This window comes from Rattus norvegicus, chromosome 15 (assembly GCF_021556685.1).
Source record: "Rattus norvegicus strain SHRSP/BbbUtx chromosome 15, alternate assembly SHRSP_T2T, whole genome shotgun sequence".
Lineage (NCBI taxonomy): Eukaryota > Metazoa > Chordata > Mammalia > Rodentia > Muridae > Rattus > Rattus norvegicus.
Window position 1 is genome coordinate 28,064,179 of NC_141548.1, and position 15,378 is coordinate 28,079,556.

The 15,378-nt window shown below is 47.3% G+C and overlaps 1 protein-coding gene across 1 annotated transcript; it reads right to left on the reverse strand.

Moving 5' to 3' along the window:
- Positions 1–6,548: 6,548 nt before the first annotated feature.
- On the reverse strand, positions 6,549–15,020 carry Klhl33 (kelch-like family member 33). Its single transcript, NM_001433123.1, has 4 exons — positions 13,964–15,020; positions 9,704–10,628; positions 9,447–9,614; positions 6,549–9,268 (listed from the first exon to the last, which is right to left on the reverse strand). Exons 1-4 carry the CDS (start codon positions 14,697–14,699, stop codon positions 8,716–8,718), a joined length of 2,382 nt encoding a protein of 793 aa, NP_001420052.1. The 5' UTR covers positions 14,700–15,020; the 3' UTR covers positions 6,549–8,715.
- Positions 15,021–15,378: the final 358 nt, after the last annotated feature.

The window sequence follows — 15,378 nt, forward strand, 5'->3', positions numbered from 1 at the left end:
TATATATATATATATAAAATACAGACTGAGCCAGTTGCATTTATTATACATATATATTTCTGCATTTATTATACATATATATGCATACATAGATACGCATACATACATATATGTGTGTGTGTAATAACAACCAAGTTTTATTTTAAAGAGGCCATGAATCTGAAAGAGAGCAATGGGAGGGCTGGAGAGATGGCTCAGCCGTTAAAGGCTAGGCTCACAACCAAAAATATAAGAGAGCAATGGGAGGGGTGGGTATATGAAAGGGTTCGGAGGGAGGAAAGGAAGGGAGAAATGATGTAATTATATTATAATCTCAAAAAAAGTAACATAAAATAACAGAAACAGCTCCCATCAAGGAGATGGGAAGGGCCTCAAAGCTAATATATATATATTACAATCTAGTCCTTGCCTCCCCTCCTAGTCCTTTCTCCCACAGTTCCTCGTCCCATTTCTCCTCCCCGTGTCTTAGAGAAGGTGCTCCCCACCACCAGCCCTCCACCCTCCCTGGGGCCTCAAGTCTCTTAAGGATTAGGCGCTTCTCCCACTGAGGCCAGACCAGGCAGACCTCTGCTATATACATGGGCCTTGGATCAGCCCATGTATGCTGCCTGGTTGGTAGCTCAGTCTCTGGGAGCTCCCAGGGGTCTGGATTAGTTGAGACTGCTGGTCTTCCTATGGGGTCACCCACCCTCCCCTTCAGCTTCTTCAGTCCTTCCCCTAATTCAATGATAGGGGACATATAATGGTTTTTATATGCTTGGCCCAGGGAGCGACACTATTAGGAGGTGTTGTTGGAGTAGGTGTGTCACTGTGGGTGTGGGCTTTGAAACCCTAGTCCTATCTACCTAGAAGCTAGTCTCCTATCAGCCTCCAGATGAAGATGTAGAACTCAGCTCCTGCATCATACCTGCCTGGACACTGCCATGCTCCTGCCTTGATGATAACTTACTGAACCTCTGAACCTGTAAGCCAGCCCCAGTTAAATGTTGTTCTTTTTAAGAGTTGCCTTAGTCGTGGTGTCTCTTCATAGCAGTAAAACCCTAATTTAGACAGGTCCTCAACTTCAGTCCCATGGTTAGGTGTAAGTATCTGCCTCTGTCTCAGTCAGCTGCTTGTTGATCCTCTTAGAGGACAGCCATGATAGGCTATCTGGAGGCACATCATAGCATCAGTAATAGTGTCAGGCAGCCCCCCAAACCCCATGAGACGGATCCTAAGTTGGTCATTGGACCGCCTTTCCTTCAGTCTCTTTTCCATTTTTTCCCCCTGCAGTTCTTTTAGACAGGAATAATTCTAGGTCAGAAATTTTGACTGTGGGCTGGTAACCCCTCGCCTCCACTTGAGGCCCTGTCTATCTACCAGAGGTGGAATCTTCAAGTTCCCTCCCCCAATTGTTGGTCATATTGGCTATGGTCACCCCACTGAGTCTTGAGAGTCTCTCACCTCTCAGGTCTCTGGTACTCTCTAGAGGATTCCCCCACCTCCCACCCCTCAAGGCTGCATATCCATTCTGCTGGCCTTCTGGTCTTCTCTCCTGGCTCCCACCCCATACCTGATCCTGTTCCCCCTCCAGCATCCCCTTCTCCCACTCAGATCCCTTCCTCCCTCTGCCTCCTGTGATTATTTCCCCTTCTAAGTGGGATTGGAGCCTCCTCACTTGGGCCTTTCTGCTTAAGTTCTTATGGTCTGTGTGTTGTATCCTAGGTATTCTGTACTTTTTGCTTAATATCCACTTATTAGTAAGTACATAACATGCATGTCCTTTTGAGCCTGGATTACCTTAGTCAGGATGATATTTTCTAGTCCCATCCATTTGCCTGCAAAATTTATGATGTCCTCGTTCTTAATAGCTGAAAAGTATCCCATTGTGTAAATGAACAACATTTTCTGTATTTGTTCTTTAGTTGAGGGACATTTGAGGTGTTTCCAACTTCTGGCTATTACAGATAAGGCCACTATGAACATAGTGGAGCACATGTCCCTGTGGTGTGGTGGAGCATCTTTTGGGTATATGCCCAAGACTGGTAGAGCTGGGTCTTTAGGTAGATCTATTTCCAATTTTCTGAGGAAACACGAGATTCATTTTCAGAGTGGTTGTACCAGTTTGCAATCCCACCAGCAATGGAGGAGTGGACTTTCTCCACATCCTCGTGAGCATCTGTGGTCACCTTATCTTAGCCATTCCGATCAGTGTAAAGTAGAATCTCAGGGTCGTTTTGATTTGCATTTCCCTGATGACTAAGGACTTTGAACATTACTTTAAGTGCTTCTCAGCCATTCAAGATTCTTCTGTTGTGCATTCTCTGTTTAGCTCTGTACCCCATTTTTAAAATTGGGTTATTTGGAGGGTTTGGAGGTTAATTTCTTGAGCTCTTTATATATGTTGGATATTAATATCAGATGTGGGGTTAATAAAGGTTTTTTCCCAATCTGTAGGTTGCTGATTTGTCCTATCAACTGTGACATTTGCCTTACATTGCTTTTCAGTTTCATGAGGTCCTATATATCAATTGTTGATCTTAGAGCCTGAGCCATTGGAGTTCTGTTCAGGAAATTTCCCCCTGTGCCAACAAGTTTAAGGCTCTTTCCCAGTTTCTCTTCTATTCGATTCAGTGTATTTGGTTTTTATGTTTAAGTGTCTGATCCACTTGGACTTGAGCTTTGTGTAAGGTCATAGATATGATTATATATATGTATATACATATATATGTATAAAGATTCATTTTATTTTATTTTTTTAAATTATTTATTGGTTTTATGAGTATGAGTGCACTGTCGCTGTCTTCAGACACACCAGAAGAGGGCATCAGATCCCATCACAGATGGTTGTGAGCCACCATGTGGTTACTGGGATTTGAACTCAGGTCCTCTGGAAGAGCAGTCAGTGCTCTTAACCACTGAGCCATCTCTCCAGCCCAAGATTCATTTTATATATACATGAGTACACTGTCGCTGTCTTCAGACACACCAGAAGAGGGCATTAGATCCCATTACAGATAGTTATGAGCCACCATGTGGTTGCTAAGAATTGAACTCAGAACCTCTGGAAGAGCATCTAGTGCTCTTAGCTGCTAAGCCATCTCTCTAGCCCCCATGGGTGGGTTTCTTGGTAGGCTCCCTGCCCCATCCCTTCCTGACTCCCTCTCTTTCTCCCTGATTTGTCCCACCGACAGTATTCTCCCTTGGTAAGCTCTTTTTCTCTAGCTATTAATAATTTGTAGTAATTGGGATCATGGCAGAGACCAAATTCAGAAGCAAGGGGCAGCCCCTCTTGATAGGGCATATTCCTGCTCTCCTGATTGGCCTAAGTTCTCCCATCCCTCCTTTAATAAGGTTGAAAGCGAGAACTGTCTCCTGTAAGTTGTCATCTTGTCTCCACCTGTGCATCACCATGTTCAGCTCAAGTTCTTGTTCAATTATCCTATGAACTCAGCTCTATTAAGCCCGCCATATGCTTCAGGTTATGCAAGCTCTACCTGAAGAACGTATGGATACTTGTTTTCCTCAGTTTTTCCACTTTCACAGCCCTCGAACTGGTCCAATCTGGCCCCACGTCTCATAGCCTCTCCCCCTCCAATAAACAAACAAACAGATAAATACATTCCAATTCAAGCAGTTCAGATTTGGAATGCTCCCTGATTATTATGGCTTCTTACAGTGGGACAACATTTTTCAAAGCCTCTGTATTCTGACCCATGGGTTTGGTTTTGGGGTTTTCTTTTATTTACTTTCTGTTAAAGGTCAGGCCTGGGTGGTATCTTCTATTACTTCTACAACATTCTTTTTTTTTCCTCACTGTGGTGGCTTGGATGAGGAATAGCCCCGCAGGCTCATAGGTATCTGAACTTCGTCCCCTGTTGTCACTGTTTAGGGAGGTTTAAGAGGTGTAGGAAGAGCTATGTCGCAGGGACCAGGCTTTGAGATTTCACAGCCTCACCCTACTTCCTCTTTTCTCTACATCTTAGAGTTTCATTGCGGTGAGGAGGCACCATGACCAAGGCAGCTTTTATGAAGGAAACCATTTAATTGGGGCTGTTTAACTTTCAGAGGTTTAGTCCGGTGTCATCACAGTGGGACCCATGGCAGCACCAGGCGGGCATGGAACAGAGAGTTCTACATTTGACCCGGAGACAGCAGAATTCCATGCCGGGAGGAGCTTAAGCATAGAAGACCTCAAAGTCCACCCCCACAGTGACACACTTCCTCCAACAAGGCCACACCTACCCCAACAAGGCTGCACCTCCTAATTATGCCACACCCCATAGGCCAAACTTTCAAATACATGACCCTATGGGGCCAAACTACTCAAACCAGCGTAGTTGGTGAATCCTTACCCCCTAAGTACTTCAGACCCAGTTGGAGTCCATGTGAACTTACAGCTCTACCTCACCTCAGAGTACCAATAAGCTGGAATATGAGGCCTGCCACAACGTACTCCCCACTCTGCTTAGCATTGTTGGTCTAAAAGGACATGGCCTGAGAACTTGATCTGTGGCCCATGGAGGCCACCTTTTCAAATATGCCTCCATATTTGGAACTGTGGTAGCACTGTGGTGTTTATATATAGGCAATTATAGTATAAGCCAGTATTATGGATTAGGACATTAGCATAGAAACTGACTGAATGACTGATTCACAGCTACCAAAGCAGCAACTGAATTGGGACTCACGTCAGCTTTGTGAGTCTACTTCAACAGGCTTCCAAGACGTCATCGCCTTCATTATTCTAGGAGGAGCACGGGTCACTCCATTCTGAGTCGGCTACAGTAATATTACATGAGCATCCTTCAGAGATGGACCCATGTGTGTATGTAAGTGAACCTACAAACGCATACCTTAAAGAGTTATCGGGAACCGTAATAAACTTACGCTGATTATCTACAGCCCTTTGATCCCAGAGATTAGCCAGGACTTAGAACACAGTCGATGCTCACCAGAAAGTAATTAGGATTGTCCTGTCTTCAGTCTCAAAGACTGTGAGCCAGGCTTTCAGTCCTTACACAGTGATATTGCCCCAAGACTGTACTCAGAAAACCATTCCTCTTGGCTTCCTAAACTCCACAGGTGTTGAACCTACCTTTATTTTTTTCCCTTTATAAAGAATGGATTTCGGGCTGGCAAGACAGCTTAGTACTTACAAGCTCTCACTCGCTGTGGTAGCTTGAGGGCCTAAGTTCTCTGGAACCCCTGTGGAAGAAGAGAACTATTTCCCCAGAGTTCTCCTCTGACCTCTCATATACACTGTGCTGCCTATATTTTGTCAACTTGACACAAAGTGGCATTACCTGGGAAGAAGAGCCTCAGTTGAGGATTTACCTCTATTACACTGGCCTATGGGCATGTCTGTATGGGTATCTTCTTGATTGATGGCTGATGTGGGAGGGCCCTGTCACTATGGGCAGAGCCACCCCTAAGCAGATGGTCTTAGGTTTTACAAGACAGCAGGCTGAGCAAGCCTTGGAGAGCAAGCCAGTTGGCAGCATTCCTCCACAGTCCTCGTTTCAGTTCCTGTCTCCCAGTTCCTGCCTCAAGCTCCTGCCCTTCACTGTTGGGCTGTAACTTCTAAGGTAAAACTTCCTTCCCAAGTTGATTTTGGTCAGTGTTTTATAGTAATAGATGCAATATAGAATATGCACCATGGTCCATGAGTGCCCACATTTATACAAAACACACACACATGTGCATGTGCACGTGCACACACACACACACACACACACACACACACACACACACCTCATAATAATAAATAAATTTTAATTAAAAAAAAGTGGGCCAGCAAGATGGCTCAGTGGATAAGGGGGCTTGCCACCAAGCCTGAGAGTGATCTCTGGGACCCACATAAAAGAAGGAAAAAATTGATTCTGCAAGTTGTCCTCTGACCTTCATACAAGTGTTGCGATAATTGCACTTGTACATACACATACATATACATATGCATATGCATATATGCATAGATAGATGATAGAAAGATGGATGGATGGAAGGACAGACAAACAGACAGACAAATGCAGTGGGGAAAAAAGGCTTCATTCTCCCATCCCCAGCATCTATCAGTTGATAGCTACCCAGCCTGGGGCGTTACCTTGTGAGACCCTCCCTCCTTTTGCTGGAGTTTTTGTCTGGCTTGACCTTGTGCATACAGTGAGAGGCCATGTGAGTTTATTTGAGCAGCAGCTGTGTTCTGTCCAGAAAAGTCATGCCCTTACCGGCAGTGTTGGGAGCATGGTTTTCAAACCTTTATGACAGCTTCACCTGGGACAAAACCACACACCCTTGGGGAAGGATCTCGGCTCTCTGGACTAGAGAAGGATGGAAAGCTCACCTAGGAGGTTTGGCTGCCTCTGGAGCCAGGAGAAGAGACAGTTTTAGGAGGAGACTCAGTTCCCAGTCAGACCCTGAAGAAAGATGGGGTAATGGGAATGGCCATGCTTGGCTCCTTGGTGAAGTAACAATGAATGGAGAGGAGTTTCAGAGAATGATCGTATAGAAGCCAAATTACAGGGACTTTATGAATGCTGTTCATAGGAGAGACAGTCAGACAAGAATGATTTTGTCCATATGAAACCTTTATTTAAGCTCATCTTTATAAACAAATCACAAACAAAAAGCACACCCCCCCAATTTCCTTCTTCCTTTTCTTTTTCAATCTTGTTTTTTTTTTTTCTGTTGCTAATTTTCAACTGTATTCCTTGCCTATCTTTAAAAAAGACATTTAGCCCAACATGGTGGACCATGCCTGTAGTCCCAGGACTCTGGTGTTGGAAGCAGGAGGATCATAAGTTCAAGGACGCCCTCAGCTACACGAGGAGTTTGAGGCCAGCCTAGGGTACAGGAGACCTTGTGTGTAAAACAACAACAAATAAACAAAAACCTAAACAAAGAATAGAGGGAAACAGGTTCAAACTAATGTGAAGGGGAAGAGGTTGACGAGAAGAAACTTCCATCCCACTTGCTTTCCTTTATCTTTCTTTCACTCCTGCCATGTTTTCCCTTCATCTTGATCCCATGGGACCTCAGACAGTGTCCCTTTTCTAGTCCTGGTTCTTGAGTTCATCCAAAGGGAAGGAACGACATTTGAGTGGATGCTTCCTCCTCCTCAACCTCATTCTTTCCACGTTCTACCACAGATGCTCTCTGCTTGGCCTTGGTCTTTCTCCTCCCGGACCCCTTGAGTACTCCCACCTCACCCTGGTAGACCTGCCTGGCTTCCAGTCCCTGAGCTGTGCGAAATGGGAGATTTGGTGTCTGTTTGTTCTGTTGGGTTTGGTTTGGTTTACTTGAAACAGTTTCAAGTCCTGGCCCTCCTGCTCCCACCCTTCAAGTGCCAGGATTCCCCGCCATGTCTAAACCTAATGGGGATTTCTGTCTCAAGTGGGACCCAAAAGACTCCACAAGAGCCAAGGCAGGGCCTACAGACTGCCAAGAAAGAATATCATTAGGAGAATGTAGCTATCCTGAAGGCAGGAGGATAAAATGCCAAGTGCCAAGAAAGGGAGGACTGTCTGCCCAGAAAGGAAGGTCTGTTTGCTAAGAAGGGAGGACTATTTGGTTCCCTCCAAACTCCTCTATCAATTTCCAAATTGTCCCAGTGTTTTCCTGGCCCCTAGATTTTGACTACTGAAGTTTGGGGGTTTTGTTTGTTTGTTTGTTTTGTTTTTAACTTTTTTGTATTTCAGAGAGTATAGAACTAGAACCTTATGCATGCCAAGTAGATACTCAACCAATGAGCTCCACTTTTAGCTCCCAGCTAACTATACTTTTTTCACCAAAAATTCTTCTTTAATTCTTGTGGAGTTCTTCCTGGTTGCCTCTGGTACCCAAGTATTTACCCATCAATCTTTTCTCCAAGGCCACTTCCCAGGAGTTCCAGAAGCACCCTTTTCTTAGTAGAGATCATATACAAAAACAGTTTATGAGCTTCAAGATCCAGCGTGGAGTAAAATGCCGTCAAGAACAAAGCCTTCTCTCCTGCACTACATAATGAAACTGCCTCAAATCACAAAATAAGGGGCTGCAGAGATGGCTTAGTGGCTTCCTCTCCCCTAGGCCTAGGGTTCAGTTCCAAGCACCCACACTGTTGCTCACAACCATCTGTAACTCCGGTTCCAGAGGATCCTCTTCTGGCCTCTGCAGGCACCAGATAACATATATGCAAGTAAAACACCCATATCCATAAAATAAATATTAAGCAATGAAAAACAAAACAAGTAAACAAAAAAAATAAAGCCTTCTTTTAAGGTTAAGGATAGAGATAAGTAGGCAGAATACCTACTTTGGGTGCAGGCAGTTCTGAGTTTGATCACCAGCACAAATCAGGGATGATGCTATAAGCCTGTGATCCCAGCTCTTTCAAGGTGGAGGCAGAAGGATCAGGAGCTCAGGGTCCTCCTTGACTACATCGGGAGTTTTAAGCCAGCGTGGGATACAAGAGACCCTGTTGATCATCACCATCATCATCATCACCATCATCGTCATGCCTTTCAATCAAGGTTGGGTAGTGCATGCAATCCTAGCATTCAGGAGACTTTGAGTTTGAAGCCAGCCCCGGCTACATATCAAGTTCAAGGCCAGCCTGAGCTACAATAGGAAGGACCTTCCTAATAATAGTAATTTTAGAAAGTAAACAAGCAAGTCAGACCTTATCCTCTCATAACTCCTGTCCTTTTGTGGTGACGTTGCTTATTCCTTACTCCCTCGCACCCTGCCGATCCTTGGTCACCCAGCGGGTTTGTTTTGGTGCTGAGTGGGAACCAAAGCTCTGTGCTGCACACTGGACAATGTCAAGACGCAGGCAGGCATCTCGGCCCGAGGCCTTGGCAGAGTTCCCAGGCACAGCCAGCGGTCCAGACCAGGGCAGTAGGCATGAACAAGGTGGGAGATGGCATAAGTACGGTGGCTGTAGCCCCCTAGCACCAGTAGCTCCCCCTGTAGCACAGCCCCCGCAGCCCCCACGTGCGGGGAGGGCAAGGATGCCAGGTGAGTCCAGCTATCAGTCTTTGGCTCATAGGCCTCAAAGCTTAGTAGGTCCCCAGTGTCACCTATTCCACCTGCCACATACAACTTTCCACCCAGTGCGGCCATCACATGGCTAGCCCGGGCAACTCCCATTGGGCTCAGAAGTGTCCCAGGCTTCTTAAGTTTGGGGTCGTAGTGTATCAGTGAGTCCAGGTACTGTCCAGTCCCACTGCAGCCACCGCTTACATACAACCGGTCCTCAAGGATTGCAGCTGCGTGGGCAAAGCACGGGGCTGGCAGAGCAGGCGCTGGCCTAAGGGAGAACAGAACATGCGATCAGGCAACCAGGACGCTCAACTTTATTTCAGTCTATTTCGTTTTGAGCCAAATCTGAATAGGTAGCCGAGGCTCCCAACGTAGCAGCTCTAGGTGTGTGCCACCACGCCCAACTCCAAATCTAGTTTCTCCTCGTTGTCCCTTTGCCTGCTTACCTCCAGACATTGAGTTCAGGGTTATAGGTCTCGACAGAATTAAGGGCAACACCGTTGTCTCGTCCACCCAGGACGTAAAGCTGTCCATCAAATACCACCAAAGGGAAGAAGCTCCGAGCCTGGCACAAAGGTGCCATCTCCTCCCAGTCTTCTTGACTGGAACTCCACCTGGACACAACGGGACAAGAGATGAAGAGGGTGACTCTGGGAGTCTGTGGCTGGCTACATTAGCAATTTCTCTTGCCTGCTACAGATACCTGAGAGTTGAAGCCAGGGTGTTGGTGGGGCTGTAGAAATCCTGTCCCCCGCACACATAGAGTTCACCTCCTGTTAGACTCGCAGCTCCGTGCCGGAAGCGCCCTGGGGCAGGCAAATTAGGCAGCCGGCACCACTCCACAGTTCGTACCAGACCCATGCCACAGTGAAAAGCCCGAGCCCACCACACTTTGCAAGATGGCTTTCTTCGGTCCATATCAGGTCTAAGCCCATCCCCACCAATCACCACCAAGGCTTGGTCAGGCTCCCTCCACCTCTCTTGACCTGGAACTTCGGCCTCCACCATCAGCTGGTACAGCAGATCAGGCTGCAGGGGTTCGGGGAGCCCAGCCGCCCGCACCTTTCGCAGCTCTCTGGTAGACATGCGGCCGAAGCGGACACATCGCAGCAGGGCCTTGGCCTCTGACTCCTGGGTCTCAGGGTTGGCAGCCAGCCAACACCGTGCAGCTGCGAAAGCCTCAAACTCTTCTTGTACGTGGAGTTCATCGCTATCCAGGAGCTCAGCCAGGCATGTGACCGGCAATGACGGGAAGGCAGGGCACGAAGCCACAGCAGGGAGGTGAGTGAGGAGGTAATGATGGGCCTTCTTCCAGACTTTCTCCAAGCCAGGGGCTTCAATCATAGGGAACAACGCTAGGCAGAGGGCAGGGCAGAGGCTTTGTGCCAAGGCTCTCTGACATAAATCCAGGCAGGAAGAGCTTTGGTATTGCAAAGCAGCCTGGGCAGCTCTTAGCAATCCTGGCCATCTTTCTCGCACAACTCCAGTGTAGGCGAAAGAAACGAGGAGTCTCAGGTCTTGGGAAGAGATGGTACGCAGAGACACCTTTGTGCCCTGGGATTCCCTCATCCCACTCAGAAGCATGGCCCCAAAGAACTCACTGCCACAGGCCAGGGCTACTCGGTGCACTGCAGTAGAGAGGAAGCAGAGGAAACCAAGACTTGCAAGACAGCTAACTACAGTCCTAACTCACAGCTTGGATCCCGTCACCCGTCATAGGGCAAGCCGCGGTACACATTGGAATAGCATAGAACGCTCGCAGCATGGAATTCGGGGAACGTAGTCTTGTGGTATAGCACCTGTCTAGTGTGTGCAAAGCCCGGATTCCACCCCTGGTACCACAACAGATAAACAAGCAAAGAGCAGCTTTCAGACCCCTCCCTGCCCTCCTTGGATTATGATTCTAAATAGTGACCTAGGGACTCTCTGCTCTAACACCTTTCTCTCTTTCTCCTTTCTCTGTTTTTTGGAGACAGGATCTCACAATGTAGCGTTGGCTAGCCTGGAACTCACTGACACGAGCTACCATCCTCAGACTTAATTTTGACATTTTCAAGTACCCAGTATTATTCTCCTGTTCATGTCTGGAGGACGCTAGTGTTGTAGGTTCATGTCAGTTAGAAAGACAGTCTTAGTGAATCAAGTTGAGAAAAATCCCACAGAGAGCATATGCTAATGGAGGTCATAAAATAAACGGAATTGAGCAAAGTGCAGCTTACAGAGGCATCGCTGCATTGTGTTTACAAAGTAAGGGTTTTCCACTCGTAGATTCACGAGTCAGAGCATCGGCCATCCTGTCAGATGGCTCTACCCATGCCGGCCACAGTGGCATATTCGCTGTTCTTGCCAAGACCACGATTTTGGTTTCTAGCACTCACCTGGCAGCTTACAATCACCTGTAGGCCCAGTTCCAGGGGGATTGGACATCCTCTTCTAGCCTCGGTAGGCACCAGGCACACATGTGGTGCATGGCTTACATGCAGGCACTCATGTATACATAAAATAAATCAAAAAAGAAAAGAAAAGAAAAAAGAAGCAAACGGGGCAGATGGCTCAGTGGGTAGGGAAATTGTCTGACTGCGGGACCCACGTAGTGGAAGGCGAGGGCCGCTTCCAGCAAGCTGTCCTTTGACTGCACACAAGCACAGGCGTGCTATAATGTCCTGCTGTTCACATACACACACTCTCTACACACACATGAATAATTAAATGTAATAAATTTTAAGTGTAGGTGAGTTTTTAAAAATAGGGTTGTGCTTTGTGTCTAAGGTTTTGTAACCCTAGTTACCTAGAGGCTAATGCAAGAGGGTAGTAAGGTCAAAGCCTGCCTGGGCTGCAGAATGCATTCAAGACTAACCTGGGGAACTCAGTGAGACTCTTCATCAAAATTATATATATATGCAAAAGCTCAAATATCCTTTCTTAAAATAAAATTTTTAAAAGATTTTATTTATTTTATATATGTGAGTACACTAATGCTGTCTTCAGACACACCAGCGAGGGCGTCAGGTCAGATCCCACTACAGATGGTTGTGAGCCACCATGTGGTTGCTGGGATTTGAATTTGAATTCAGGTCCTCTGGAAGAGCAGCCAGTGCTCTTAACCACTGAGCCATCTTTCAGCCCTCAAATATTCTTTCAAAAGATATTTTTATTATTTCAATTATGTTTATGTGTGTGTGTATGTGTGGATAGGAGTGTGGGTTCCCAAGAAGGCCGGATGGTTGTGATGTGTCCGGTATGGTTGATGAGAACTGAACGTGTGTCCTCTGGAAGACTGGATAGAGCTTTGAACCACAAGTCATCTCTCTAGCCTCTCCTTTGTTTTAAAACACGTATCCCTCAATAAGATGCCAACTAGAAATAAGGAGAGGAAATGGACATGGTAGCACGTTAATTGTTAAGCCCTATGACGAATGCTTGTGGTAATTTTTGCTCTGTGTTAGAAGTGTTTCACTATAGAAAGAGGAACCCTCTGCTAATAACTATCTCAGAAAACCTTAGGCCTCCATGTTCCCCATGATTTGTATAAATTCTATGCTCTTTGGACCAGCTGTGGACTGTGTACCTGTCAAGGGGGTACTAATAATGTTTCCTCTTTTTTTTTTTTTTTTTGTATATAAGCAGTCGTTGTGGTCTGGTGCTTCTCAAATAGCCAATGTCAGTTACAGCTTCCGCTTCTATGTTGTCTGGGAAAAACCTGCATTCTGGGAAAACCAGCTCAGCTTTCCTATCACCAACCAACATTTTTAATCTGAGACTCGATTGTAAAAAGCTCACAGCCACTTGGGATCTCCCCCTGACTCATCACTGGAGCCTAAGATTAAAGTGATGGGCTCCCACACAGCGATATGAATGAATATGTTTAAATTCATTCCTCAGTGAGAATGTCGTAGCTATTCTGAAGTGTTAAACATCACCTTCTTGCTAGTGCTACAGGAAAAGTAGAAAATCTTTAGGGATGGCGTTCCTTTAGCATACCCTCACTAAGCACTAATTAGTGTGACTGCTGGGCAAGCTTTGGAGTCAGCCTAGGCTGGCCTTGAACTCGTGCCAACCCTCCTTTCTCAGCCTCCTAAGTGTTACAGGCATAGGCCACCAGGCACTACTAGATTTCTTTTTTCTTTCCTTTTTCACTTTGGTTTGTGAGATAGGAAACTCACAATGTAGTCCACACTGGCCTATGTAGCACAGGCTGGTCTATGTAGCACAGGCTGGTCTATGTAGCACAGGCTGGTCTATGTAGCACAGGCTGGCCTCGAACTCGTGGCAGTCCTCTTGTTCAGTCTCCTTAGTGCTGGAATTACAGACAGGAGCCACTGCACATTGCTTGGTTTCTTCACTTGAAAATTATTAGCCCCGAACTAGGTAATCTCTAAGCACATATGCTGCAACTTTGAGCTTTGTTGTGTCTCAGACAGACCCCATCTCCCAGGTGAGACATATCTTGGTATAACTGAATGGGGAACAACTATACAGAGGAAGTAGACTGGAGTCTGCTGCCAGAGTCAAACACACCTAGGAGAAAGGACACACTGGGAGACTGGTACTGCTTGCCTCTGCTGCCCTTTGCTGAGTAGATGCCAAGAGGCTCTAGCTAATTTGTTTGAGTCAGTCTCTTTCTCCTTGTTTTGCTGCCACGGACTGTACTCTAAGCCCTAGCCATCTGGCTGGAAATTCTAGCTACTGGGCAGGGGACAAAAAAAAGTGCCTGAACCATCAGTTCAAATCTGTCCAGGCTTTAGGAAAACAATTCAACTGCGCATGTGCATTTCTTGGTGGCGCTGGAAAGTGTCCAAAAAGGACATTCTCGCTGGAGCAATGATACAAAACTATTTTGCAGGGCTAGGGGGTGTGGCTCCGTGATAGAGTGGAAATAAGGTCTTAGGTTCCATCCCTAGCACCGCAAAACAAACAAAACCCAGAGACATGCATTCTTGGTAGTTGCCTCACAGACCCTCACCCTGCAGGCGGTAGCCCTCTGCCTCCAGCTCCAAGTCGCACCCGATGCCCTCTCGATAGAGGCGCTCAATGCTGTGTAGATTCTCCCTCAGCTCCTCTGCCTGGGTGAGCTTCTTTTCATCTTCCCTGGCTTTGCCCAGCCCTTCTGGCCTCAGCTGGGCTGCGATCTTCACCCGGGGAGCTCCCAGCGCCTTTGCAGCAGCCAGCACTTCGTCCTGTGGGGCGGGGCCCAGCACCCCCTCATAGGCAAAGGTCAGCGCAGCCTCCCAGCCCCTCGGGGTCACATCGAGGCTGAAGCCAGGCTGCTGTCCTCCGCCTTCCAGCAGCCTGCCTCGGAAGAGTCTGCTAATTGCAGCCAAGATCACCCGATGTACCCCATATACCTGTCCCCTTACTGTCACCTCTTCATCCAGCAACAACTTCTGTTCCCGCAGTCTCTGTGCTTCAGCGAAGAACTGGCAGGGGTGCTCCACGCTGCACAGCATCTCAGGCTCCGCTGAGTCCTCGCTGTCATCCTGTTTCTTCCCTTTCTCTGGGGCTGAAGCTGGAAAGGGAAGGTTTCCTGAAACCAAGGGGCTGGGTGGGTTACGCTCTGCCAGGGAGAAGGAAAGCAAGCCGGGATCCTCATCGGAAGAGGGAGACCGGGAGGAGGTTCTTCGGGCAGGCACAGGCGATTCGAGATTGTCTTTCTGGATAGGAAGGGAGACATGCTCCAAGTCTGAGGAAAGGCTTGTCATCTTCCAGAAGCTCACGACTCAGGCCTGTGTGGTTGCGGCAGGTGACTGACCAGGCATGAGAGAAGTCTGCCTGTGCTGCCTTCAGAAAAACAGAACCGTCTTCAATTCAGCTGTCAGACCCTCGGTCCACCTGGTGACACACTAATTTTGGAATAGTGGGCTATATGGCGCTAACTGACTATACGGTTTACCAAGTGCCACAGAACCACGAACACCTGTAGCCATCTGGCCCAGGATCAACCCCTGCTTTCCACTTGTTTTCTTTTAATCCCAGGCAGGAGACAGCAGGCTTCTGCTTGCCCTCACTTGAGTTCCCAGTCTGCTTAGGACTGCTGTGTACAGATCCCAGCAGTGCCCCCACTTGGCTAATTATAGATAGATAGCCTGAGAGCTAAACCCTCATCTCTCCGTGCTGGAAGCTGACACTCAATCCACTGGGCCAAGTCCTGGGATGACTTCCCTTTTCTCTTCCACCTGTAGGTCACAGGGGCGAGCCGAGTGGGGGAAATTGCAAGGCAAAGAGAACTCAAATGTTGGGTGGAGTAAGCCAGCCCAGAAGGACTGGCTGTTTTCACAGCTGGTGGCTGGAGGTGACAGGAGTGAAGGAGACTGAAAAGTCTAGACTGTAAACATTTGAAGTTTGACTCATCTTCCGCCATAATAACTGTGGGGTTTGGGG

Bases quoted from the DNA above. Each gene is read 5' to 3' on its own strand.
- Klhl33 (NM_001433123.1), bottom strand. From the start codon at position 14,699: ATGACAAGCCTTTCCTCAGACTTGGAGCATGTCTCCCTTCCTATCCAG. The intron at 10,629-13,963 runs GTGAGGGTCTGT...TCTCTACTGCAG, and splicing joins AGAGGGCTACCGCCTGCAGG to TGCACCGAGTAGCCCTGGCC. The intron at 9,615-9,703 runs GTATCTGTAGCA...CGTTGTGTCCAG, and splicing joins ACCCTGGCTTCAACTCTCAG to GTGGAGTTCCAGTCAAGAAG.